This window comes from Ambystoma mexicanum, chromosome 11 (genome assembly GCF_040938575.1).
Source record: "Ambystoma mexicanum isolate Mex_15411 chromosome 11, UKY_AmexF1_1, whole genome shotgun sequence".
Lineage (NCBI taxonomy): Eukaryota > Metazoa > Chordata > Amphibia > Caudata > Ambystomatidae > Ambystoma > Ambystoma mexicanum.
Genome location: NC_090934.1, coordinates 853,165,823 through 853,193,050, shown reverse-complemented (window position 1 = coordinate 853,193,050; position 27,228 = coordinate 853,165,823). Strand labels below are relative to the sequence as shown.

The following is a 27,228-nucleotide window of genomic DNA, read 5'->3' as shown; positions in this document are numbered from 1 at the left end:
GGTGATGAGTTTGGTCTTAGCTCAATTTTCTGTTTTTCTTCATCTCCTGCTTTCTAAACTTTTCTTTACACAATCGTTTAAGATTTTTTATTTTAATATTAATATGCATCGTATCATATCCACGGATCTCAATCTTCCCTTGGGGTCCTGAAGAAGGCAGTGTAATCCATCTTCTGCCGAAACGTCCTGCTTACAGTTCCGTGTTATCAAGTCTATCGACACAGCTGTATTTCCATACTCGGGACGTAGACCTGGGATGTGCATTTGGATAATAGAAATGTATTTTCTATGTATGAGTCACGCGGGATAGGCATACACAGAATGTGTTAATCATTAGATAGATAGGGTCAGCAATACAGGATTACAGCTGTGACTCAATCAATTAAATTGACCTAAATCTTCAGCCTTCCATGTCTTTGGAATATCTCACTGTCACCTACCCATACCAAATGGGATTTGTTTTCTTGTGTTTTGATATTCTGTTAACATATGTGTATACATGTTTAGGATTGTAATCATTTTGTTAACATGAAAGATTAGGTTTGGGTTACAAGTTTCAAGTGTGAATTACTGGTCCTTGATACATTTTACATTTATATATTTGTTTGCTTTATCTGTATAATTCAAAACAGATTTATTATGTTTTATGGTCTATGTTGTAGGACCCATTGCCTACTGAATAAATAATTGTTCCTTTTTTTATTCATTTGTGTGCCGTCGTTTGGACTACATTTTAAGTCTATTGATTGTGGCCTGGCCTTAGTGATGTCCAGACCTTTGAATCATCAAATCAAGTGGATCATTTAGGGGACTCCCTTTTGTGTGTTATTTTCTAAATAAAACACACAATTGCAAAATTGATTTCATTGTATGAATGAAGAATGGCATGGGTTAATTGGTGGATCCCGTTTTTTTCCAAAGTAGCACAGATCTAATTCCATTGGCAAACTTAAGTAAAATCAAAACAAGCTCCCAAAATGCAAATTACTTTTCCTATTTTAAACAATGCATCATTTTATTTGGAAGACACATGGCATCTTTCCCATTCAAAGATGGCCGGCTTGTTTCCAGAGAGTTTCCTTAGAGACAGTGATCCAAGATGGCTGCCTCCATGGTAACGCTCACTCAAAATCGAGTTCCGAGATGGACAGGAATGGGTGGGATTAGCCATATGGATTACATTGGCTAGGGGCAGGGAATGGGTGAGATTACAACGGTGTATCCCCTCCTCAAATATCATCCCTATTGGAAAAGCATTACAGATCCACCTTCAAAGCCCTATATGAAGCTCTTATGTTACTGACAATTTTGTCTTTACGCGCCACCTCATGGCCCAAACTAAAAAGAGGGACCGCCGGTGGAACAACACAAGCAATGCAAATAAAAGCAAAGTCTTCCTCTTGTTGGTCTTGATCCAGCACCATTTTATAACATCAATATAGTCAGACCAAGAAACAACCATTATGGAAAATAAAACTTTATTATAAATAATTCCATGATTGGAAAGATGGTGTTAAAACACAAAACACTGCATACATATTGGTTAAGGTCTCTATGGACCTAAGACATATGATAGAAAATGCATTGCTACATAGTTCCAACAGAGCCAGGGGAAGTTCCACCCCCTTAATGTATAAGCACACACAGGGAAGAGTTCACTTCTCCCTCAGGGCTCCTCCCTCACAGATTCAAATCATCAATAGGAGCAGCTCATCACTCTCAGGAATGGCGCACACACTTTTTAGTCTCCCAGCAACTCAAACAGAGACCAATTCCTCCAACAGGGATGTATCACCTGGAGAAGAATGGGGCGCACACACCCTAAGAAACTGCTACTCTGACTGTACTTCAGCGGTCACGTTTAGCACCATTTGAATATTTCCACCAGTATCAGATGGGTTGCCAAAATCGATTTCAAAAACTCACTTTTAAAATGGAATGTGCCAAGATGGCTTAATAAGTTGCAAAGATTCAATTTGCTGTAATGTATGAATCTCCTGTGTTGATCAAAAATAAACAAGTTTTAAAAAAAATGGGATTACCTTCTTTGAAAAGAATGAAGATAAATCAGTGCTCCCTTAATTAACATTTCAAAATGTCCTTTTTTGCACAGAGAGGCAGTTTTAATACGAAATAAATGACATGCACCCCGATCTAATATGTGGATGAGGTAGGCTATGACACTTTGCAGCCGTTTCCTTTAGAAGCTCTGTTTTTACACCTTCTGAAGAAAATATTACTTTAGACATTGCTTTCCAATCCAAGTAATAGTACCACTATTTGCATCAGTACCACGGGGAGTAGAAGATCCAGAGTAGGAGAGAGCAGACTTAAACCAATAGGAGGCCTCATGTTACAATCCATAGAAAAGCGATTGAAAGAACTGTGCCCACACGCTCATGTAGCTATCCATCACATTTCTCATATTAGGACCTTTCTCAGAAATGCAGTAGCAGCAGTTTTCCTCTTATTAGAATGTGCCTGGAAGCCATTGGACACAGGTCTATTTTAGTGTTAGATGCACTATTCAATCCCCCCATAAACCAATACTTTATTCGTTTATTTGGCCTTGCTACCTGCAAGGATTTACAGTTGTTCTGTGGACCTGCAATAAAAGAAATGGCAGTCCCCTTTGACATCCAGTGTGTAGAACCTTTTACTAAATATGAGGAATAGAGGCAAAAGCTTGGGCAGACCACATATTCACTAAGCTTCACAAACAATTACTGAAGCAAAGTGTCTCTTGATCTTCCTGATCACTTTGTGTATTGGTATTGCGAGGAAACGTACCAGAAGAAAATGGTCTATTGACATGTATCCAGACTTAGATACTGATCAGTTTGTGTGGCACCATGATATGGCGTGGTTCAAATCATGTCTGTCCTGAGCCTGTTTTGTTAGTTTCATGTACATCATGAACCTCTTCTCAATTGCAAGCCAACGTGTGAATGAAACACAGTGGTCCTGAACACAGTGCATGCCATTGCTTGCAAGCAGAAGATAAGGGAATTATCGCCTCCCCTCCATGATGATGCAGTATGTATTCTTGATTGCACACTATTACAAACAAGGTCTTTTAACTTGAACGAAAAAGGCCTGAAGAGCTCAATGGACAGCTGTAAGCTCCAGACAGCTGATGTGAAGTTTCCACTCTTCAGTGGTACACAGGCTACTGTTGTATAAACCCCAAGATGCACTCACCATTTATAAAATCAAGATGTCTGCAATAAGAATCAACTTATGAGAGCAGTGTACAACAGAGGCCCATTTCAAATGGAGAGAGGCCTTGCTTCAATGGGAGAACATCAGTTTGGTAGATACCACATTTGGAGCTAGAAGAGAATCTCCCTTCTTAGAGACAAGTGAGCCCAACATATATTTAGACTTGCAAGGGTGTTCAATTATATGTGAGATGCTATATATATTTAGAATTCAGCCTGACAAATTAAATTGAAGCATTTTGTAGGCCTCAGCTAACACTTTTCCAAAATGAGTGAGCCCTCTACAGTCCTCTTTGGACTCCCAACAAGGTCTTCCTTTGTGGAGTATTCAATGGCCAATCGCGTAGGTATAGAAACACCCATCTGCCATTCTTCTCAGATGAGAAGAACACAACTGCATACCCTTTGCTAATACTATTGGTATAAAACTTGGACTGAATGCGAGTACCTTAAGCTAGTGAGCCTCTGTTTTATCTTAATTGAAAATCATGAGTCTTACATAAGCTAGCTTTGTTCTGCTATATTACACAGATAAAATCCCCCACTTATGATCTCAGCAAGAGTGACCACCTTGCAAATTTCTCTTTTTCATGATTGTATTCCGAAAACTTAAATAAAAAGGAGGGTGCATAAATGTCCCCTTCTTTTGACCATGAACAGCAAAAATACAACATCCGACTTGCAATGTACCCATGGCTTGTATAGCATCCAACACCTTCAGAATCAGAACCAAGACAAAAAGGAATTGATGACTTAGAATTATGAGTTACAAGAGTTCGGATCAGGTAGGGGGTTAACTCTAAATCAATTAAGTGCATTCTCTCCAGGAGAAGCAGGCAAGAGACTGCTGTGTCCCCTTCCACCTGCAATTGAATACTTGTGTACAAATGGTCAGGATTTCGTTTTTCTGAGTACACCCATTGATTTGTGCCCCACGCCTGGAACCTTGGTCCTTAGAATCACCAGTTCACTACTTTATACGTAAACATTTCAACTGAGAAATTCTTGTACAAAAAACCTCACTTGTGTATCAAAACAGATGCTGAAAACTGTCTCTCACTGGGAGAACACGTCACCTGTGAGCCCTGTCTGACTCAAGCTAGCTAGTACGGTCTGATGTTGTACAGGATTGGAGGCAATTTTACATGCACGCTCAACTGGTACGCTGGGGGTCCAATAGCTGCAGTCTTGTTTTCTGAAGATGCACACATATTTAGACCTGCATACTGCACACAACTCTGCACAGGCATGCTAGATTGAGTAGGTATCTGCAAGTATGGAAGTCTTTCGTACCAGAAATTAGAATGCACACTGGGTCCCACTGAAACACCTACTTTTTCCATAAGACTTTCATCGTGCAAATATTTTCTTGCCAATAATATTATCAGGGTTTGCATCGGTAGTAAGCTTATTTTTGTGAGGTGAGGTGTATTGCCGTCACCTACGTGTGACGAAAAAGGAGGTTTGGGGCAGGTGGTTGTTTTAAAACACAAAACCGATAACAATGATTGTTTTGAGATGAACTAGAAAAAGGCAGTCTTCCTTTTTTCATTGAGGAGAGTTCAGATGGGACCTTGGTCTGACTGAAAGCTACTCTTGTTAGTTACGTGGGTTTGAAACACAATTTCGATTTTCTAAATGTTTAACTTGTTCTGATGTTGGTGATGGATGTTCGGTATATAAGAGTGCCAACCTGGCAGTAATAAAAGAGGTCTCTAACATGTTTATGGTTGTTACACCTCTTTCCTGTCAAGCTTCAAGCTACTGGACAGTGGAATGTGTTGATAAACTCTTTAGGTTATCGCTATGTCTCTTACTGTCAGGGAAATTGTGGTCAATTTCGACGGACAAGAAAAAGAGAATGGAAATAGCCCTACTGTTGGGTGTAAAGCACATTCAAGTCTCCATCAATCATTGTCATCAATTTAAACTATTGGATTACTGATTCGTTTGAGAGGAATGGGGATCTCATAACTGGAGCTGAATGGCAGTTTCCATGCAATACTGAGTTACCTGTAGACATCTTCCTTTGTAATGTCAAAATACTTCTCCGTAGTCAGAGACTTTCTCACACAAATGAAAACGTTTGTTTAGCTCAGGGTGTCCAATTTATCAGACTATGATATCTGTCACTACCAATTCATATTCTTTTATTTGAACGTGGGGAGAGAAGTATACAGTTCATCTCCACTATTCTACAATCCAGTTGGTGGGATCAACTGATTGTGACCTTTCTCACCATTCTTTAACATGATCTATGACTACATCATTTAGAGGTAGCCATCTTGTCCAAACGATTCCCCCCATACCAACAGATGGGTGGACATACTGTAATTTAGAGGAGTGCATGGACAATGGGCACAGCCAAATAATAGAAAGATCTTGTTAGCCACTATCATCTGAGGGGAGTAGGTCATGCCCTCTAAGGGAGATGAATAAGAGAAAGAATCCTCACCTTCATTCAAGTACTCCATGTGAGTGCAAGCAGAAGCCTCTTCTGAAACAACAATTTTGCAATCATTCCTAGTTATTTTAGTTGAAGGTTGACCATCATCCTTAGACATTTTTATGAACCTAACCAAAATGGTGCTTGGTCAGCTCCATTATGCTTGGACTGGGTTTGAGTGGACTCTCCACCTTCCATGGGGCGGGAGTGCATAGCTTTTACAATCTCCAAGTCATCAGCTCAGAGAGTGGAACCCCCAACCTCTGCCTAGAGCTTAACAGATGGGGAAACACCTAGCTACTCGGCATATGTAAAGTTGCATTCTCCTCGGGGTGTTGGGCCACTGAAATGAGATTCTCTCATAGGGATGATGAGGGATGGAGGAGCCATGTTCCACCTTGCTATTCCTGCACACAAAACAGTACTCTTTGAAAGAAGGAATGGCTGCCACTGGAGGAAAATCACCACAGAGCAAATACATGTATGACAGACATTCTGAAATCCCCTTTTTGAGAGTCCCACAACAATATTGAAAGAACTGCCACACATAATGACAATCGGAGATACACAACAATACACACAGAACCACATGTGGACGAGCCACACCAACACACCACAATTGAGCTGTTTTTTTGTAGAACCGAGCACCACCACCTTGTCACACCGGGTAAGCTTCAGCCCCAACAGTTGATCTTCAGCAGCAGGTAGTGCACAGCCGTGAACGATGCCAGGAATTAGGGAGATATGCCCATTCTGCAAAGAGCAGTGTGAGAGGCACCCAACTGCTGCGCTTTGCTGGTAATGGCTGCCCATCACTACGGAGTCGTGAAGCCTCAAGTGGTGAATGGTGACAACATTTCAGGGGTCCTGCACCAGTGCAACCAGCTTCAGTATGTCTCCATTCTATGGGAAGAGACACAGCACATGTAAAATTTTAAAAAAACAATTGGCACTCAATGCCGCAAGCAAACAAATCACCCTGCATATTTGAGCCGTGACCATGTGAGACTGTGCCGCCCCAAATGCCTCTACTACCACTTCTATCCCCAAACAACTTCACTGACAGCTTTGCGTCCATCACCATAAATCTGCAGTGGTGGAAATGCCCGTTTCATCCCCGCAGATTGGGTGTGCGGTCGCTACCCTCTTTGGCTGTAATTTGGTGTTGCCGCCGTAGACCCCTTCTGTCCTCAAACTTCTGTGGTGCTGTCAATGCCCCCAATCCACAGAGATCTGTGGTTTTGGCACTGCAGTGTCTAGCTTCAAAGGTTTGCTCAGCTGGTGCTAGACCTTGTACCTGTAGAGTTTAATGGCACAAAAGCAGCATTTTTGTAAGCAGAAGACTCAAGTGTTGTCATTGTTTCTCCTATACTAAGAGCTCTGCAAGGATGGCATTGCAAGGCTGCACTGCTTTCGCCAGCGGTGCTGTGGTGGAACTGCCACATCTATCCTTAATTTTGTAATACTGCCACTGTCCCAGCTGTCAAAGCTCTGAATTGTCGGCATTTTCATGTCTTACCCAGATTTCCGGGGTAGTGGCACTACCCTGTCATCATTTGACCCGAGTGGTCCTAGCACTACAACAGTGTCTGGTGCAGGTACCAATTCTTTGATGTGTCAAACATAGCAGAATTGACATTGTAGTGGTATCCTTAGTGGTCTAAGGAGCTAGGATGCTGGCACTGCCTCTCTATCCTCAATGCTATGTGATGCTGCATTAGCAGCACTCTGCAGCGGGACACTCGCCATTCTTTATTTAGCACTCTAATGCCCATGTTACCTCATGCTAAATATTACAGCATGATTGGCCACACCTTTCTAGACTCTTCTATAAATTAATGGATATGTTGAGTGTCCAGCAAAGGCTCTGTGTAGGACAAAGGACAACTCTACCCCTCCATTTAAAAAAGCTGCGATAAGGGCTGGTGATTGATCCCCGTGCCCCCAAATTCAGCATTTGCAAAAAGGCATTTACCTTTTTAGAAATAACATTATTCAGCCTCTCTGGCCTAGTCAGTAAAAATGGTATTGCCAGTTTACTAAAATACTACTTTCCATCTGGGACTACACATATTAATTAAGCCACCCACACTCAGCAATTGAACACCCCTTCCAAACACACACTAAAACATTGGAACTCCACATTTCTTAACAGTCCAGCCAATACACTCTTGCCATATGGACGGGCATATAAGAGACCCAGTTGGATTGAAATGCCACAAGAGCCCTTGATGCAAATTCTGGGTTGTTCTGAGCTGCACGCATCAACAAAACAGCAAAGCTATCTTGCATTTCCCCTCCGTTCTGACTAAGAAAACCTGATTTGGACAGAGTAATGGCCTGATTCTGGGGTTGGACATCATATTTTAAGTTATGCAGTATTACACGTTTTCAAATAGCTTAGTAGCAGATCCTGCATTTTAATTGCATTTTGCTACATGTCAGGTACACTAAAGTGTCTAAATGTACTCCAATCAGTTTGTGGCATTCTAACATCTCAAAAATTAAATATTACTTTAAGGGTTGCATTTTTCGAAGCAGTTTTGTAGGGGGATGTCCAGATTGTAGGAATTAGTATTTCACATACATATATGCCTTTGATGGTGACCTAGATGGTAGGCAAACATTTTGGGAAAATACCAAATTAGTTTTTGGTACACCTCTATGCAACCATGGTTTCAGTGTTCTCACGAAACTGGCTGTATACATGCCACTTGCAATGGGTTTTGGGTTTCTACACCCGCAGTTTGCTTGGAGTTGCATAAAGCCCTTCCAGTGTGTAGAATAGCCTCAGTATCCTATGCGTGACAAGTTCATGCTAAGTGCTATAGTGCCTCTACCTGCTCCATTATTGTGGACAGAGAACCATCTGGTAATAACCCAATGCGCAATCGGTCAAACTATGGACAAATACAGAAACAGTCTCAGCTATATAGCTTTATTATTCTGTTAGTGGGCTTTCTTTAAAGCACTCATTTTGCCACACAGAATCACTTCCTTTGGAGCACATTTTTGCACTCTTCCTACACAATACACTGACCTTTCCTCACAAAAACACGCACTGTAATTGCATCAAGCAGAGGGAACACTAGTAAACAGCCTGAAGGATGCTTCAACCCTCTATGTACAGTATGAGAGAACTAGTTGGACATCTGTGTGAGGACAAAGCAAACAAGGATTTACATAGTCGGGACTGGGAGACCGGCTCAGCTGCACTGAAATCACAGCAGGCAAGCTATAGTACCTAAAGCAACTTGACTGAAGAATACACATAAGGAGATTCACTTCACAAACAAAGGGCATTATAGCGGAGGGCAGATTCTGCTTGGCCCTGGGCGGTCCAAGCCCTGCCCCCTTATTTACTAAACTGCTACTGTGTTCAAACTCCACTCCAACCAGACTACTACTATCTAGATTGCACACACTTTTATTCCCTGGTCATCTTTGGGCCTCTATTCACCTGAATTTCAGTACTCCCTCGACCTACACAAGTACCCTTGGTTCCCATTACCATCTAAGTGATTACATTTTGAAAGCCCATCGCCCTGCATATACTTTTGCTGTATTTCCACGGTCCTGTTCTGTGTGCTGAAACTATACTCTAGTCTCCAGCAAACCCATTTTGACTCATACAGCACTTTGACCTACCACAAGCTCTGCTAGACCTTTTCCTTTAATACGGCACTCACTCTACTTTTCTCAAATCCCTCCTTCACTCCCTATTCCGCTATTACCCACTCTTTCCTTACCCTTCCCTCGCTGCAGACACACTCTACCTTGACTATCCTCCACATCTCTTCCAACCAACTCTACCACTTCCTATTGTGCTCCAGCTTGTTGTCCCACAACCCAACCAACCTACTCTAACCTCATCAATCCTCCTTCCTCCTCTTCAGTATTCTAGTTTCCCCTTCTACTACTATTACACTTCAGCTCTAAAAGGTGCAATGTAACTGCAGAAAAAGAAAAATCACTGACTTGCATAACCCAACTATCATTGGCAGAATGAACGAGAACACAAACACCAAAAATTAAAGCCCAATTTCCTTGTCCCTTACCTTGCCTACATCATGTGCTCCTGCCCTCTATTGGCTTCCTCCATCAATCAGGCCTTCACACACATTAACCTAGCCACTCATCCCTCTTTTGATTACCACTATCCCTCTCGTACCTATACTCCCATTAACACTTCCCCTCAGATTTGCCTCAAAACACACATGCAATGCCACCTTCATAGATGTTCAAGGATTGCACCTCTCTTTTCTACATGTCTAAAAGGACGCATTCCTCTACTTCTCAATGGCCCTTGACTCTGCCAAATCCTTCTCTGCTAATCTCATCACTGCTCCTTGTCTTAACTACCAGAAGCTCTCCTACACTCTTCAGGCCAAGCTGGCCTCCACTTGGCCTCATGCCATAACCTTTCCCTATCTGCTAATGACTTTGCTCACGTCTCATTTAACAATGCCAAAATCTGTGCCACTCCACCACTCATCTCTCCCCCCCCCTTCCAAAAATAAAAACACACACACCTATGCTCATTCTTCTTAGCTTCAAACACAGACCTGGCAACCATCTTGAGGACAGCCAATCCTTCCTGTGCCCAGTTGGCCCCTTTACCCCACAGTCGAGAAACGTGCACACCTCATCTGCTTTGCTCCCTCTTCAACAATCCTATTAGCCCGTGTCTATCCACTCTCATTACTCTAAAATCCCTGAACAACATATGTAAGAGCTCCTCCTCCTAACTGGACACGAACTGCAGAATCTGCCTGCAGAAGGTCCCTGCAACCACCATTCTGCAGAAATAGTCAACCATTTCTCTAATCGTCTGACCCGTGCTCACCATCACACACTTCTCAATTCTAATCCTGCTTGAACACTCCACCTTTGATACAATGGACCACCCCCCCTCTTCTTCAGACCCTGGACAACCTTGGAGTCCAGAGCAGTGTTTGGCACTGGGTTGCTTTCTCATCATTGCTTTGCCATATCTTGGAGCATAGTCACCTCTGGCTCGACTTCCCTCCCAGTCGGTGTCCCACAAGACTATCCTTGGCCCGTTACTCTTCACCCTCTGCACTTCCTCATCAACTCTGAGGGGTTCTCCCATCATCTTTTTGCAGATGACAAAACTACTCCTTCCCTATTCTTACTACGGATTTCTATGAAAGCATTACTACTTACCTCTCTGCTATACAACACTGGATGGCATTGCATGGTCTAATGTTCAACTCCACCAATATCAAAATAATCAAACTCCCTGCCTCAAACGCCTCCCTCATACTTCTCTCACACATCTCAATTCCCCATTGGCATGCTCTCTCCTACCCCTAGGGCACACAACTAGGGAGCCTTTTTATGATCACGTTGTCTGAATCTCAAGAGTTTAATGTCTTTGTAGTCGACTCCTCATCAGAAAATAGCCATGAAGTCACTCTACTTTTCCTCTCCTGCAGGGTTCTGCTAGTGAAGGACTTGCATATCTAACAGGACTGGGTGTCATGTGCTCCAAATGGTAAACAAAAAAGATAGGCATTTTTTCGTTACCCACTTTTTGCCACTTTGTGACTTGCAGTATGCCCAAAGAAAAGACAAGAAAATTAAAATAAATCAGTGAATTCAGTTGGATCTGAACACTGTATTTTGCAAGCCAAAGCAGCAACCTGGGAGAAAAAAAGCCTCCGCTCCATCTTTGTCTTTGACCTAACCAATTCCAACAGCAATTTAAGTAAGAAAATGTGGGGGAAGAAAATACCCCTGTAACCAAAAACAGTGATAAAAATCTGACAGTTGGTGGCTCCCCTCTACCAGGAGCTCTTGCTTTCTCGCTAGCTACCACCCTTTGGTGGTTGCTATAACCCTTTGGATTAAAGCGCTATATAAAAACAACTACAAAAATACAAATACCCTCAATGGTCGCAGTGTAAGCCTTCATAATGAGGTGGACAGGATCTTAAAGATTGTGGCATACACATAGGAAAAAATGAAAAAACAATGTACAAAGGGCACCCTTGCCAGATGCCCAAACATATGGGGAGCGTGCGACTATATAGACTATTCCACATTGGAGAATGGAAAACGTTCTTCTGGTCGACAATAGCAGCAACAATATAGATAGCAGCCCCATGGAAAAGGGATGCTCCTCCCACTTGCATATGGAAATTGATGGTTTTGAGACAAGTATCATTCTCACTGTTGATTATGTATCGTTCTTAACAATGTGGCAACCAATCGTTGATTTTCTTAAATTTCTCATAATTTAAGATTAATATTTAATCTAATGGCTTGATGATGCATGTTTCCCTGCAACCTGTGTGTGATTTTATTTAATCTGCCTATAAATTGTACTTGAGCAGAACATGTTCTGCTGGCAGTGGATCTCCACTGGCTCACACCTATAATGTACTTCCGCGAGAAGGGGCTCTTATATAGCTAATGTGGAATATAGATACATGAATGAACCATTTACACACAATAACGGACTATACGTAGATATTTTCAAATGCCATTTATTCTGTGAATTATATATTTTCTATTTGGTAGAGATGTGTGCAAGGTGGAAAGGGAAACATTTATTTTCTTACATTTTGTTTTTGAGAGCTTTTTGTTTTTCCTTCTATGAACATTAGACTCAACACTTTTTTTGTAATAAAAAAATAATTTTAATGGAGCACACCAGGGGGCACGTGCGTATGTACGGAGCCTAGTCAAACTCCTCCAGACCCCGCGGGCCGAAAAGCGGATTGAGCCCTCCCTTAGACCTCCCCTATCATCCCCCGCCCCAGCCCCGGCCGATGCAACTTAGTGCAGGAGGTCCTGGAAGCTGCGGGCCATCCTCCGGTCCAAGAAGGGGCCAAATCACATAAGGAGAAGCAGAGAAAACAGTGCAGGAGATGCCTGCGGGAAAAAGTGAAAGTAGTCCCGCCAGCGAAGAGCTACGCGCAAACAGCCTGCACCGCTACGAGCATGGCCAAGGAGAAACAGAAACGAATCACGAGGAGGCCCTCGTGAGGCAGGCCCGGACTGCTGGTAGGGTCATCCTGCCCCCCCCCACACAATTCATACCCCCTCGCAGAGACTCCCCAGAAAGCGAAAGACTGGGGGGAGACATTGGGGAAAAGGAGAGAAGGAGCATGCGCTGAGAGTGCAAAGAGGCTGGTGGGAGCCCAGGCTGGAAGGAACTTTAACAGAGGGCCTAGACAAGGGACCCATTGAAAATCATGGGGGGGGTTCGATGAGGGAGACCCCCGTCCCCCAAATGAAACCAGGTGTGCGCTCCTCCCCCAGAGTGCTCCAGATGACCGCGAGGGACAACAACCAGGTGTGGGCCCCCCCCAGGGAAGCACCTGGGACGTGTGCCCACCTAGGAACTCCCCCCGCCCCATGACAATTGAGAACTTGGAAGGGGAAAGAAGCTGGTGAGAGAAGATCAAACACCCCTGGAAGGAGCAGGGTGTACACAGGGGCAAACACAGAAGCCAGTGGGTTGATGGAGGAGGCATAATCTCAAGGGAGGAAAGGAGGCGTGTGCCCAACCCGCAGCGCCCCCACCACTGAATGCCCTTGGGTACTGGACACAAAATAACCGCATAAGAGCAGTGACTAGGTGTGGGCCCCCGCAGCGTGTGCCCGCCTAGAAGGTCCGGAGGAGGGAGAGTGCGGCAATGGTACCAAGTAGAAGGGAGTGAAAACAGGTGTAGACCTAGACTTGTCAAGAGGACACCAGACTGCCCCAGGGGGCAAGTCTGCAGGAGCCACTAGGGTGAAGAGGCCCGAGGACAAGGCCCACACCGGTACTGGAGCAGTAGGCCTGGAGGAGACGTGAAAGCATGCAGAGAACCACCAAGTGGGTCGTGTACAGGGGGGGCACTAAACACAGAGGAGCGTCCCTTTTTCAACACAGGAGGTCACACGCGAGACTGATAGGGGTGAAAAAAAGAAACAAGAATAAAAGACCCCACCCGCCCATGGACTGGAAGGCGAAGTTGGGACAATTTGAATTCCAGAGGCCCGAGTAGGGGAGCAACAATGCGCTCCCCATCATTTTAAAAGGGGGGTTGATGGGAGGGGGAGCACCAATGGTGGAAGGAGAGGAGAAAAGCCCAGAAGACAGGCAATGGCGCATTAATGGGCCGAATAGGCACACTTTTCCAGGCTTGAGGAAACTCATGAAACTCAATACCCCTCCCCCTGCCCAGCTGGCCCATCATGAACTTGAAGTAAATAGCTAGTTGACTGGAAAAGGGGATTGGCATGTCCAAAGGAGGGTGGGGGGCAGTTGTCTTTTTTGGTGAGTTTAACAAAAAAAAAATTGAGGGAAGGTGGCTCAAGTAAAAGAGCTTAGTTGAGCATGTCCGGGGTTGAGGAGGACCACTGGTGATTTAATCCGTCTGAGGTGATTAATCTGGACAGGGTTGGATGCCAATAGGGGAAGGGGGGGGAGGAGTTAAAGGGGGTTGTTCCTTGTGTTGTCCAGGGTGTGGCGTTTCAGGAAGGTAGGTGCACAGCATAGGCCCTGGTAATAGGGGCTCATCCATGGATCCGTCTCGGAGGAGAAGAAAGTTATGCAGCGCTCGACAACAGTGCGATGTCTGGTCCTTGTGAAATGTTAATCGGCTCCCTCAATGTTGAGGGCCTCAACTCACTTAGTAAGAAATCTATGCTACTTCGGGAATTTAAAAGGGCACAACTTCATTGGATGTGCCTGCAGGAGACACACTGGCCGAAGGGTGGTGAGCCTCTACTGTGGTCCTGGGACATGGTGGGAAAGGATCATGGCTTCTGATGTGAAAAAAAAGTAAAGGCACACAGTCCTTATCTCTTCCCGGCTGAGCTTCCTGGTGGAATCGGTACTAGCCAACCCAAATGGGAGATCTGTGTTTGTCAAAGGAGAATTACATGGGGCAAGGCTCATGCTGGGTTTTGTTTACCCTCAAACGTAAGCTAGTGTGAATTCTGGGAGGGGGTCAAGGAAAAATTAATAGGGTTTGCGGAAGGGCAACTGGTGGTTGGGGGAGATTTTAATATGGTGTTAGACCCGGTAAGGGACCGCAAGAGAACGGGGAAGCGACCAGCGACAATGCAAACTCTTGCTCTTTCCAGAGGATATATTGGCATACCTCACTAACATACAACACTCCCTCCCGGGAATCATGACTCAGATATCGGAGTATGGCTGCCTGTCACGGCTCAAGATTAATGTAGGGAAATCAGGTATAATGCTGATACTAGAACAGAGCCCCCTCCTGGCTTTCGAAAAGGAGATACCAAAACATGAGGGTCGATCAAAAGAGCTTACAATACTTGGGTATCCAGGTGACTGGGGACCTGAAGGAAATTGTTATTGCCAACTCTGACCCCTTCCAGGCACACCCGACAGCTAACTTGAAGGGATGGGACCACCTAATATTGACCTGGTATGGTAGGATGACCTCAATAAAGATGAACATGCTCACCAGATTGCTGTATCTGTTCACAGCTATTCAGCGTCAGTTTTTCTTAGAAATAACAGGAGATCTCCGTAGATTTATCTGGAAAAATAAAATAATTTGTGGACAATCTAGCGTGAATCCAAGGGCTCCTCGGGGACACACGACATGGCCCTCTCCTATGTACTCTGGAGTCCCCCAATTGATCTGGGGCACCAGGGGCTAACCTCACAGACATGGCCTTCTGGAGCCTGGGTCCTCATTACCTCCAACTGTCTCTTCCTAAATATCTTCCTTCTCGAGCTTTTCACTCATCCGCCTCCAATTCGCTCAGTGTCAGCCACTTCTCCAAGAAACAAATTGGTGGTAGATCTCTTTCTTCGGCTGGGATCCCCCTCTGGAGCAGCCTCTCTGGCTCCCTGAAACTTGAGAACCATCAACGGTTCCGGAAGCACCTCAAGACCTTCCTCTTTGCTTCTACTTTGTCTCCTCCTCTCCCCTGCTGAATTCCTGACTGAAACTGCACTGGTCACCTGGCTACCCTCTGATCTCGGGCCCATGTCCCCTCCCGCGCCAGCTGCACTCCTGCACTGTCTCCTGGGAAAAGCCCTGCCCTTGGGAGCTGTTTCTGTATCCCTGCAGTCCCCCCAGCTCTTGACACTTGATGTCTGCACTTATCCCAGCACTTGCCACTAGCTGGCCACACTTTTACCTACTGCTTTATTTATTTATTTTACTGCTGATTCTATATATTGCACTGCCCTTCTACTCCCCACACTTTCCCTCCCCCCCTCCCCTGCACTTGCACAATCACGTCACCTGGCCTAGTAAGATAGTTGTCTCCGTCTTCCCTCTGTTCCCCTGCCTTGCCTTGTCGCGCTTCGAAACATTTGTTTATAGGCACGTTATAAATGCCATATCATAAGGGCTTCTAATGAGCTGGGACAACTATTTAGGGATGGGATCATCCTGGAATTAGAAGCCGTACAGGAAGTGCTGGGGAGGGACTCGATCTCTGTGTTAGAGTATCTCTGCATCCAGGGTATATTAACAGACCCACAGTGGGGAAGATCAGTGGCGAGGCAGTTAATGACAGTGGAGAAGGTAATAGGATACCCTTTCTTGTGGTGATAGGGCTATCAAAGTAGTATAATGCTATGAATGAGACGTGACTACAGGGGAGATAAACATTCGAGAAGTACTGGGTGGACCTGGTAGGGGAAGAGATCTCAGAAGAGGACTGGGCACAAATTCACAAAGTTGCTTTCCGGGGAGGCCTGTTCACCTCCACGATCAAACACAACTTTAAAATGTTGATGGGCTGGCAAAGGGATCCCCTGAGGCTGTCGAAGATGTTTGCGGGGACTATCCCATGTGCCCCAGGGGTTGTGGACTACAGGGATCCCGGGCCCACATGTGGTAGTGGTGTCCCAAAGTGCAAGTGTTTTGGAAGGAGGTGTCAAGCTGGATGGAAGAGGTCACAGGAATATGATTGAGGTTAGACCCAATGCAGATCCTCTTGGGGATACCGCAAAAGGACAGGGAGGAATACAGACTCCCCAAGATGTGGGACACAATGTTGAGGGTGGGACTTCTGGCTATAACCCAGTGTTGGAAGAGTAAATTGCTTCCATCGAAAGAAGTCTGGGAAGGGAAAGTACACAACATGATAATGGAGAGACTGACTGCAGTAGTGAATGATAGGATGGGTGAGTTTAAAGTAGATTGGAGTGCCCTGCTGCTCAAATGGGGACTAGACGAAGGGAACCAGGCAGGTAGAATAAGCAAATGAGTGGTTATTGAATCCAGAAGGACTGGCGAAAGATTCAGGAGGGAGTCGACTAAAGTAAAAAGCAGACATAATGAGGACCAAGCCTCCGATACATTTGTTAAAGAGAAATGCACCAATGGACGAGTTTGAATGCAATGGGGGTTAAGGGAGGTGGCAAAGCCTTCGATTAGTAATGTGTGCAATGTTTGAAATTCTTGTTTCTTTTGAAATATCTTGTTCTCTTAACAAATGCAAATATAAAATTAAGTTTTAAAAAATACATAATTTAAACCATTTATTTTGAAGAAAATACTCAGTGAAGATTAACCTCATGAGCAGAGCGAAATCCCTCAAATTACTACCACATTAATGTTCTTAACTAACATGTATACCCAATAAAGTGTTGCTGAAAGAGGTCTGGGGATACTTGTGGTCTTGTGCTGAAGGTATGTGACCAAGCAGTTTGGGGTGAACAGCCCCTTTTGGAGTGGGACCAAACCCGGTGTGCATATGGTCTTTCCCCTTAGGTAACAGCTTAGCAGGTGAAGACTGATGTCTGAAAGGATGCTCAGAACAATGCCACAAGTTAATATTCGAAACCTTCCTGCCATCACCTCTCGTTTTCCTAACTAACACGTACCCAGCTCAACAAACTATAGCAAACTGCACATACCCAATCCACTCAGAATATCGCCCGTCATGCACCTCTGCACTTGTCTTCCCCTTGGCTTTGCAGATACTTCTGGAAAAACACATTATTCCCACAATCAATACAAACAACTCCCTCTATTAATTTGCAACTTTCCATTGTTCCCTAATTTCATGTACTTTCTGCCCTGTCCCCATTTGGATCCCTGAAAAATACAAAAACACCCAGGGTAAATACCTTGGAAGTTGATTAGTGCAGCACACAGTAAAACAGCACAAAGAAAAGGAGGAAGGTAACGTGTTTTGCGCTCAGAGAGCTTGATCAAATCTATCTCTCTCTCCCTCTCTCTTCCTCTCTCATAGTCGGTTGGGAAAGCATAGTTTGAGGGGTTCTCCTCTCCACCTAACAGAGCAGGATTAGGGTGCTCACAAATTCGGAGACCGCTTTTGTCAAATGTCCGTTTGTACTTCAGATAAGAGACCATGCACAGCAAGATCTCTGCTGCTCCGCTCTCCTTTTCCACTCGCTCTCTAAAATCTGCCCCTCATTTATATAAGCCTCCCCATATCTGGGGCATCACTTGGGAACTGCCAAACATGAAGCCCTGCAGACCATAGCAAACTGGTCTACCTGGCACATTTAAACTGACACTCATTTCTGTTCCAAAAATGGGCAGCACATGGAGAGCTATTTATCATGGCTTTAAATACACAGCTACTAGTAACTAGGAAAGGGAAGTTCCACCTCAATTTTGTCAAATTTTCAGAAGACACTCATTTGTCAGTAACGCAGTAAGGAATCCAGCAAATTGTTCCCCAAATCCGATACTGAGCTCCAACATCTTCCATAGCAGCATCAAAACAAGGTGCACAGTGTGACTTTGATGTACACACATGGCGTCACACCCCTAGCAGTCTGGCAATGCACCTCACAGAGGGATGTCAGCATCAGGCCATAAATAAGCACACATTCATTGAAGTAGCAAACATGCCCCTATAAAATATGAACAACAAAATCAGAGAGTGCATGTGTGTTCCTGCCTACATATTTAATGTTGGTATCAAATACATGCTCAAAAGCAAACAACTGCTTCTGATGGATGTAGGTGACACCATCATGACACCACATACTGTATCCAAGGGCCGTTACACTCTAACATCACTTAAAAGAATGCTGCGTTTAGGCAGTTAGTAAACTAAAAGGATTGCCTGTCCAATGCTAGAATTGTCATCTTATAAAATAAAGTCAACAAATGGCAAAAAAAATTAAAAATAAAAAAAAACCAACAAAAGAATTATGCGTCAGGTGATACAAGCTCTTCAGATGCAACAATCCACAACATTTGAGGGGATCTCAGATTATTTTGCCACAAGATAAGGAAACTTGGCCATTTTTTCACCACTGTATACTGGAATCTGTTTCCAACTTGGAATCGGATTGCAAAAGGGGCATAACCCAAGCATATAAACCTATTAGTGAATGTACATTGGCCTAAATGCAAAACGATGCCTGCGTCTGTCCAACGAGCAGCAACCTGGACATCCATTGCTGGAAGATTGCCAACATGTTTTTACAGTCTGATCTCATGGCTGCATGCAACGTTTCCTTTACGGCAGGGGTGCACAATTTTGCCAGAGGGCCGAATACACCATTCATGCTGCCTTTAGTGGGCCGAAATGTAAATGTGGGATGGGCGGCAGTAGGCTTTTTCAACCCCCAGTTTTTGTTAAAACACATGGAAAAAGAATACCTTTTTGAGGCGTACTAGTCTTCATTTGTATTTCAAACTTACATTTTGTGCTACATATTTTCCATTTTTATGATATATTTTATTTGTAACACGCTCGTACACAAGTGTTTTATTTATTTCCTAAGGACTTATTGGCAATACTAGACAAAGTAGGCACATCATTCATGAGAACCCCCCCTCTTTTTGCAAATCAGAGACATATCCTTTTAGAGCAATAGGTTTTTTATTGTTTTTTATCCCCCGTCTCATCACCCAGAGCGCTACATCTTGCTATCCTGCACATTCTGTGGTCTTTCTACCGGATGGCTTTTTAAAGTTTTTTCTATTTAGTTATTGCATATGGTCTTTAAATAAAGTGTGTATACCCTTGACCCTTGATTGGACTTTCCGTTATTTTGGATTGCTATACCTTACTGTTTGGGTTGGCTAACTCCTGGGAGTATGACCGTCGTTGAGTCAGGTTTCCACAAAAGGCGAAGGAGGTACATCTCTTAACTGTGCCCATTATGTTTATAATGGATGAAGTATTGAATGTATGTGCCTTTATCTTTGTATTATATGTGTGAAAAGTTTTGTGTACTAAACCACACAATAAAAAGGAAATTATAAAAACGTACTTGAATATTTTGTAACCTTTCAAATGGAACACCTCTTATCCTCCCTTGACTCCCAGACAGCTTTGTGTATGCATCCTAGTGCACTTTCGTGCTGCTCCCTTGCTGCATGTACATGGAGATGTACGTACATGCCCCTCACTGCCTATTGTCAAAGCTCCCTGCCAATCTCCACTCTAGTCATGCAGTGACACCTGCCTCTTACTTTACTACATTTGTATAGCTCTGCCACTGACCCGGAGGTTTAAGGGTGCTAACTGTCAAACAGTACAAACACATAAGCAGAGGGGAAAACCAGCTGGAAGAGAGAACACCACAGCTTAAGAGAACCAGGACTTTAACAGAGCAACTAATTAAAAAGGAAGGTCTGGAGTCGCTTCCTGAACAAGGCAATTGAGGATTCCTCCCTCAGCGTCGGAATATTCAAAGCCACCAGTGCTGCTGCTTAGAAAGCTCCTTTCCTAACTTGAGCGAGTTTACGTGCGGGAATTTTCAGTTGTGTGGCGTTATTGGACCTCAAGTTATGGCCATTTGACTTGATGACCAGTTTGTCCTTCAGATACACCGGCGCTGTGCTTCTCAAACACTTAGAGATTAGCATCAGCCGAAAACAGATTCTCTCCTTGACCAGGAGCCAATGTAGGCTCCTTCTCGCTTCCGATATGTGGTCCCTTTTATTCAGTTCCATAATCACGAACTGCATTATTTTGCACTACATGAAATCTATTGACTTCTGTCTTAGGTATCCGAACAAGGAGGCTGCTACAGTAGTCGATTCTTGCACCAATCAAGGCTCTTGCCAATGTTGCCCGACTATCTTTTGAAATAAAAGGACGCGCGTGAGTCAACAACTTAATGTAGTAAGAGGCCGACAACACCAAGCTACTCACTTGGGCATTCATGTTTAAATTGCAATCTAAGTAAACCCCAAGGATTTTAACCTTGTTCTTGATTTTTATTGTACAACCTTCAATCTGGAACAGATTATATTCTGACATCTTGTGAGTTTTTATACCCCCCTACACTCCCAGACAGCTTTATGTATGCACCTGATGCTCTTTCGTTCAGCTCCCTTGCCGCTGAAGAAACAGATGCCGCCTAAACAGTTGCTTAACAGGCCTTAAATGCTGTGGCACTTTCGTGGAGAACAGAAATCTGACAACAGCCCTAGAAATACTGGGTCGTAACATTAGCCCCCAAAAGGGGAACCTCAGCAGAAGGTCCGGTTTCGGCAGCCCCTTTGCAGGGGTCCTCGAAGGAAACTCCAGAGAGCCGGTTAAATCCCTTTCGGGACGTCTCAGGGAGAGCCCTTTTAATAGAGCCAATTGAGCCCCTCTCGCACCCAGAAGCCCCCAGGAAGGAGTCCCCTGGCCGGGGTGCCCTAAAAAGGAACAAACTTACTGGCAATTTTCTTTTACCTTCACTGAACTGCTGTAGATGTGGTGGAGGAATGCACTGAAACACCTCCTCCCACCTGACAAGCCAACACTGGAGTACCCGGACGGAGAGGGAGTAGGAGAAGAACGAGTCCCAACGTTGTTCTGGGCCCAAGCACTCCAGGCAAAGAGAGTGGGGATCCACACTCGCGAAACGACATTCGCAGGATGAACAGGACACGAATCCCAGATGCTCTGGCATAGATGGAGAAAAGATGACCGTGGAACCGGAGCAGGAATGAAGGACAAGGGAAGAAAAAGAAAAATATTCTGTGATGCAAGTGTGTCCTACCCCGGCCGTGCAGAGAAAAGGACTGAAGGGCAATGGGGAGCTCAGGAAGGCGGGGCTTCGGTTACGTGCAGTGTCCCAGAGTAAAAATAAAGGAAGGACACAAAGTACATATTCGATGCTTTAAAGTGCTCCGGTCCCATCCCGAAGGACAGAATGTCCCACAAGTATGGAAGAATGGGGACGGGACGTAGGAGTATGACTTAACAGTGAAGGAGTAGCTAACATGGGCGCACACCACTTGATTCTTTTGTGATGGGTTGGTGGCTCTCTCTACTTCTCTCCCACCTTTTTACTACCTCCATCCCTCTCCTTTCTCTAGTCCTCTCTTCCTCACCACTTACACTCTCCTGTCCTGTTCCCAGATGTTTTAGGATCCTCAACTCCCACAATCCTCTCCCATTAGCTTTAGCTTTTCATAACCCCACTCTTTGCCCTTTCCAGTGCATGACTGCAGGATTCTCCCAAAACAACCCCATAGTTATCTGTCAGTGGGTTCAAGGGCTGCTTCTGATCATCATAAACTCTCTCTCTCGCTACATCTCTTACAGCACCTGTAACTTCCACTGCTCCCATTCCATTCGATTATATCTCTTCCACTGCCAAGCTTAACCACTTGTAGCCTACACTTCTGTCACTGTCAACCACGCCTCCCCATCACCATCCCCATGGTCCCTCTTTACCATGGCTTTCCTTCCTCTCCAGGTCTACTGATGCCAGTCTCTTCACCAACCCGCTGATTTCTCCCACTTTTCCTCTCCAATCTCTCATTCCCACTGCGTGTCCGTTCATCAAGTTATCTCATTGTCCCTCTCTACTCACAGGCTTCTCTCGCTCACTGCCCCATCCTCATCACTACTTCCATTCCGCTCTCTCCATCCCACCCTTGTCACTTTTTCCATGCTGGTCTGCATCCCGGTTTCTTTCCTCTGCCTATTCAAGAATAAATACATGAATTAATTGCAGGTCCTGTATAGTGCAGCATAGTGAAATGAATTGGCTCAAGGCACTTCCTGGCCGGAGAAGTGAGTTTGATGGACCCAAAGGGATGCGTTTTGATGTCCATCTCCTGAAGGCGAGATGGTTGACTTCATTGCGGTCTGTTAATGGGAGCAGCTCCATGGTTGGAGTTCTTGCACGGCAAAGCATCTCCCTTCTTTCAGGAGGCAGGCAGTGAACTCGTAGTGCAGGGAGCATCCAAGGAAGTATGTTCTAACATGTTCTTGGGGAATTTGGAAATGTGGAAGCGTCTCCAAAGATGTATTTTTGTGCGAGTCAGAGAGCCTTGATTCTAATAACAGAAAACCTGTACAGGAAATTCAAAATCTGGTGGCTAGTTTGGCAGTGGTGTTCTGGACAACTTTGAAGATTGGAGATAGGAATTCATTTTGGAAGTGCAAGTTAGGGTTTGCATAGCCATAGCACACCCGGATAAAAACATGACACCCGACCCTCCCCTTCCCTCCGCAGCACACAGGAGGATTAAAGCATAGTGCGAGATGGTGCAGCAAGGTGGAAAGGTACAGTCCGAAGTGGAGTTGGAGCAGGGTAAAAGGGTGGTGCTGCAGGAGTTGGAAATAAAGGTTACAGCAGAGGTAGAGAAGGCACAAAGAAGGAAGCAGCAGAGGTTAAATGAGAGAATAAAGCAGAGTAGAAGGGAGAGGTACAAGTTACTTACCCCTGGTAACGTTCTTTCGACTGGATGTTCCTCCAACTCATTCCTCATATTTAACATGTAATGTCCAGCTTCAGCTCGTTCAGAATAATTTTTCGCCAGAGGGCGCTGTGCGTCGATGGTGTTGAGTCAATGTCTCTCGAAGGACTCTGTCGAGGGTGACGTCATCGGACGGTATATGTAGCACACGCAGAGCCCGTTGGCCTCAATTCTGTTCTTTCCCTCCTCGTGTAGCCCATATACCCATGAATACAGGCATGACAGTACTCAGCCTTAGTGGAACGAAAGCTGTAATAGCATGGGAAATTCTACAGAGGGGTAGTTCGGGAGGGCGATGAGGAATGCGTTGGAGGAACATCCAGTCGAAACAACGTTACCAGGGGTAAGTAACTTGTTCTTCTAATGGATTGTGTCCTCCAACGTAGGTCTCATCTTTGACAGACTCCCAAAGAAGTATCCAGGATTGGCGGGGAGTGTAGAATTTATATATTACGGATTTTCAAGGGCAGAGTAAAGTACTGCCTTACCAAAAGCGATATCTTGAGCATGGGAAGCATCCAGAGGATAATGCTTTGTAAATGTGTGCATGGACGACCAAGTTGCAGCATCACAGATGGTCTTAATAGGAACACCCCTTTGAAGGGCTGTAGATGTAGCCTTGCCCCTGGTGGAATGAGCTTGCAAACCTTCAGGAGAGTCTTTGCCTGCCAGTCTATAGCATTCAGATATGGTAAGAATCATCCATCTATACAAGGTTTCGTTTGGAAACAGCCTGGCCTAGTTTGTATCCTGTGTATCCTATATAAAGAGTTGGCCGTCCACTCTCAATTTTGACATTCTGGAGATGTAAAAACCTAACGCTCTCCTAGGTTCCAACCTATGGAGCCTTTCCTCTTCCTTCCTAGGATGAGGTGGAGGATAGAAGGAAGGCAGAACAAATGTTCTGATGTAAATGAAAGTCCGAAACTATCTTTGGCAAGAAGGAGGTTTAGCCTTAAAACAAACCTGTCCTTATGGAATATGGTAAAGGGTGGCCTCAATGAAAGTGTCAGGATTCCATGGTATATTTCTAGAGTTTCAAAGGTTCACAACCTTAAAAGACACACTGTTATCATTCCAAGATAATTCTCATAGACATTAATTACTTACACACTTAATTTAGAAATCATCATTTAACAATAAGACCTTTGGATGTAATTCTATTTAGAAGTATGATGTTCAAGTTATTTTTTTTATTATTATTAAAAGAATTGTACAAAAAAATTCCTTACTAAGATTTCAGGAATCACTTCTTCCCCCAAGGCAAGATGGAGGGTTAGTACTGCAGCAGTGATTGGAGGAAACCATTGATGAGGTAGTTTGGAATTTTGAACAGAGTTCTAAACTGCCTTTCATTTTAGTTGCCTTTGTGGCAGGTTGCAGTCTCTTTAGCTCAGAGAAGTTTTAAGAAAAAGCTATACTTTATTTAATTTATAAGAGTTATTAATTCCTGACTTCAGAAAAGAAAGACTTATATTCAAGAATTCTTAGAAGACAAGAAGTTACAGAAGAAGCAAGCTAAGTTATTCAAATATTGAAGATATATGACATGGAGTGGAATTAGTTTTTGTCTTATAAAAAACAAACTTTCATAGACAAGAAAAAACTGTAGTTTATTCAGAATTTTAATTGTTACAATCTGCTGTTTTATTCTGCTATTGCGTGTTATTTTTTGTTCGTTTTTACCTACGCGTGATGCTAATCTAATTACTAACTAACGCGTGGTTTATTCTAGAAGTATTTAATATATAGAGTTTGGGTTGAGTTATATTTTTATCTAACTCTATATATATTTTAGTGACGAGCGCGAGCGTATCTTTTGTCTCGTGTTCGTCGTTAATATTAAGGTTAGAGATAAGAACCTTACGTTTTTTACGTACAACGTGTACGCGTCATCTCGACTCCGGAAATAGTGCACGGCGCGGCTCGTATTTCAAGGATTTAAGCGTCGGGTACTGCGTAGCTCATAGTCAAGGAAAAGAAGCATCGGCAAGTGCGCGGTTCGTTCATTTTTCCAGGAAGGGTGCATCGGATAGATGCGCGGCTTGTTTAATATTAAAGAAACGTCGGATGGATGCGCAGTTTCTTCTGAAGAATTGAAAACATTTATTTATGCGCAATTCTAGAGTTACAAGTCACATTTTTTTTTTTTTTTTTAAACAAAAAGGAAATAAAAGACTTTACTGACTGATATATTAGAAGGTAATTTTTGAAGTATAAGATTTTACAAGTTCTTCAATATTAAAGACTGTTTTCAGATGAAATATTTGAGAGAGAGTTTTGCAACAATGACATTCTACAGATACTATTGAGAAGAATATCTGTCTGAAGTTTAGGAAATACAAGAAAGTTTACATATAAATGAGTTTCCAAGAAATACAGAATTAATATTTCAACATCATCAGAAAAGAATGCCTATCAGCACACAAGCATAGGCAACAGGTATTTTAAAAGAAAGAAAGTAAATCAGAGAGACAGAATTATTGATCAGTTATACATAATATATATATATATATGCTATTATTTTTTCCCTTAGATTTCACAGACACTGAGGAAAGAATAATCCAGTACCAGAGGGCATCAGTCATCAGTGTTATCCAGTGAAGATCTGTCTTTGTTTTGTTCTCCAATTCCCCTTTCCCCTTGGGTTTGCCAGCTTGGTAGTTTTATCTTCTTAGAGACTATTGGGCAGGCATACTTGGGGGGTCTGGTGGGCCAGCATCACTCCTGCAGGAAGACTCAAGATTGGACCTGACAGAATGAAAGGCCCACGTAATTAAATCCTGCCTGAGTGATGATGGACACAGACTCAGAGTTTAGTCTGGGAGCAATAGGAAAGATGTTAATGGAAATCAAGGAAGATTTAAGGTTAGCCAAGAGTGACACTTTAACCTTGGGAGTTAGAATGGAAGAATTACGTAGTTTGGTACATAGATCAGAAATGCCAGGATCATCAAAGGTTAGCAAGGCCATACATCGAGAACCCCCAGTCTTGTATCCTGAGTTAGAAGAATAAATGCAAATAGTTGACAGAGAAGAGAGAAAAAATATACATTTAACTCCAGGAATATCATTGGTTTCTACTCCATTAGCGCCCCCAGAAAGATTTGGTGGAGATCATAGACAGCTGAAAACGTTTTAATGCAATGTGAGTTACACTTTTTGTGTAGACCAGAAGCTTTTCCTACTGGAACAGCTAAGGTGGCTTTCTTAATTTCTTATTTAACTGGGGAGGCTTCAGCTTGGTCAGTACCTTTAGTAGAAAAAGGAGCTAATGAAATAAGTGATTGGAAAGTGTTTAAGGAAGAATTCAGCAAAATGTTCGATAGAAGAACCTCATCCTTGTGTGTTGATAGTGAGTTATTGGAGTTACGACAGGGTAACAGAGAATTGGTGACTTATATAACTCAATTTAGATCACTTGTACAGGACAGTGAGTGGCCAGAAGAGAAGAGGGCTTCCATTTTTTATAGAGGTCTAAGAGAAGAATTAAAGGATGCGTTGACTACAATAGTAGAGAGACCAAAAGTTTGTGAAGATTTAATTTCTTTAGTGATTCAATTAGACCTAAGGTTATTTGAGAGGAGGGCTGAAAGACTATTTTTTTTTTCTGAAAGTAGAGTTTGGAATAGAAGTGAACGTCCCAAGATAGAACAGAATTCAGGAAAGGAAAATAAAGGACAGGTAATTGAAAGTAAGGTCAGAGGTCCTTTAACTAAAGAAGAAAAGTTGAGACGACGTAGGGAGAAATTGTGTTTATATTGTGGAGATGGAACACATTTTGTAGGAAGATGTCCACGTGCTCCAAAAAATTTTCAACCAACACAGGAAAAGGACAAGTTGTGGCGAATACCATCCAATCAGCAGTACCACATATCACTCTAAACGTATCCTTATTTTGGGAAGG

General features: G+C 43.6%; 1 protein-coding gene across 1 annotated transcript in view; it reads right to left on the bottom strand.

The window, feature by feature from the left end:
• Positions 1-1,461: 1,461 nt before the first annotated feature.
• Positions 1,462-27,228, bottom strand: part of TMEM216 (transmembrane protein 216) — a 180,883-nt gene continuing 155,116 nt past the window's right edge. Inside the window, exon 6 of the mRNA XM_069623871.1 lies at positions 1,462-6,570. Within this exon, the coding sequence (XP_069479972.1) occupies positions 6,555-6,570 (16 nt within the window). The 3' untranslated portion in view covers positions 1,462-6,554. The remainder of the gene's footprint in view (positions 6,571-27,228) is intronic.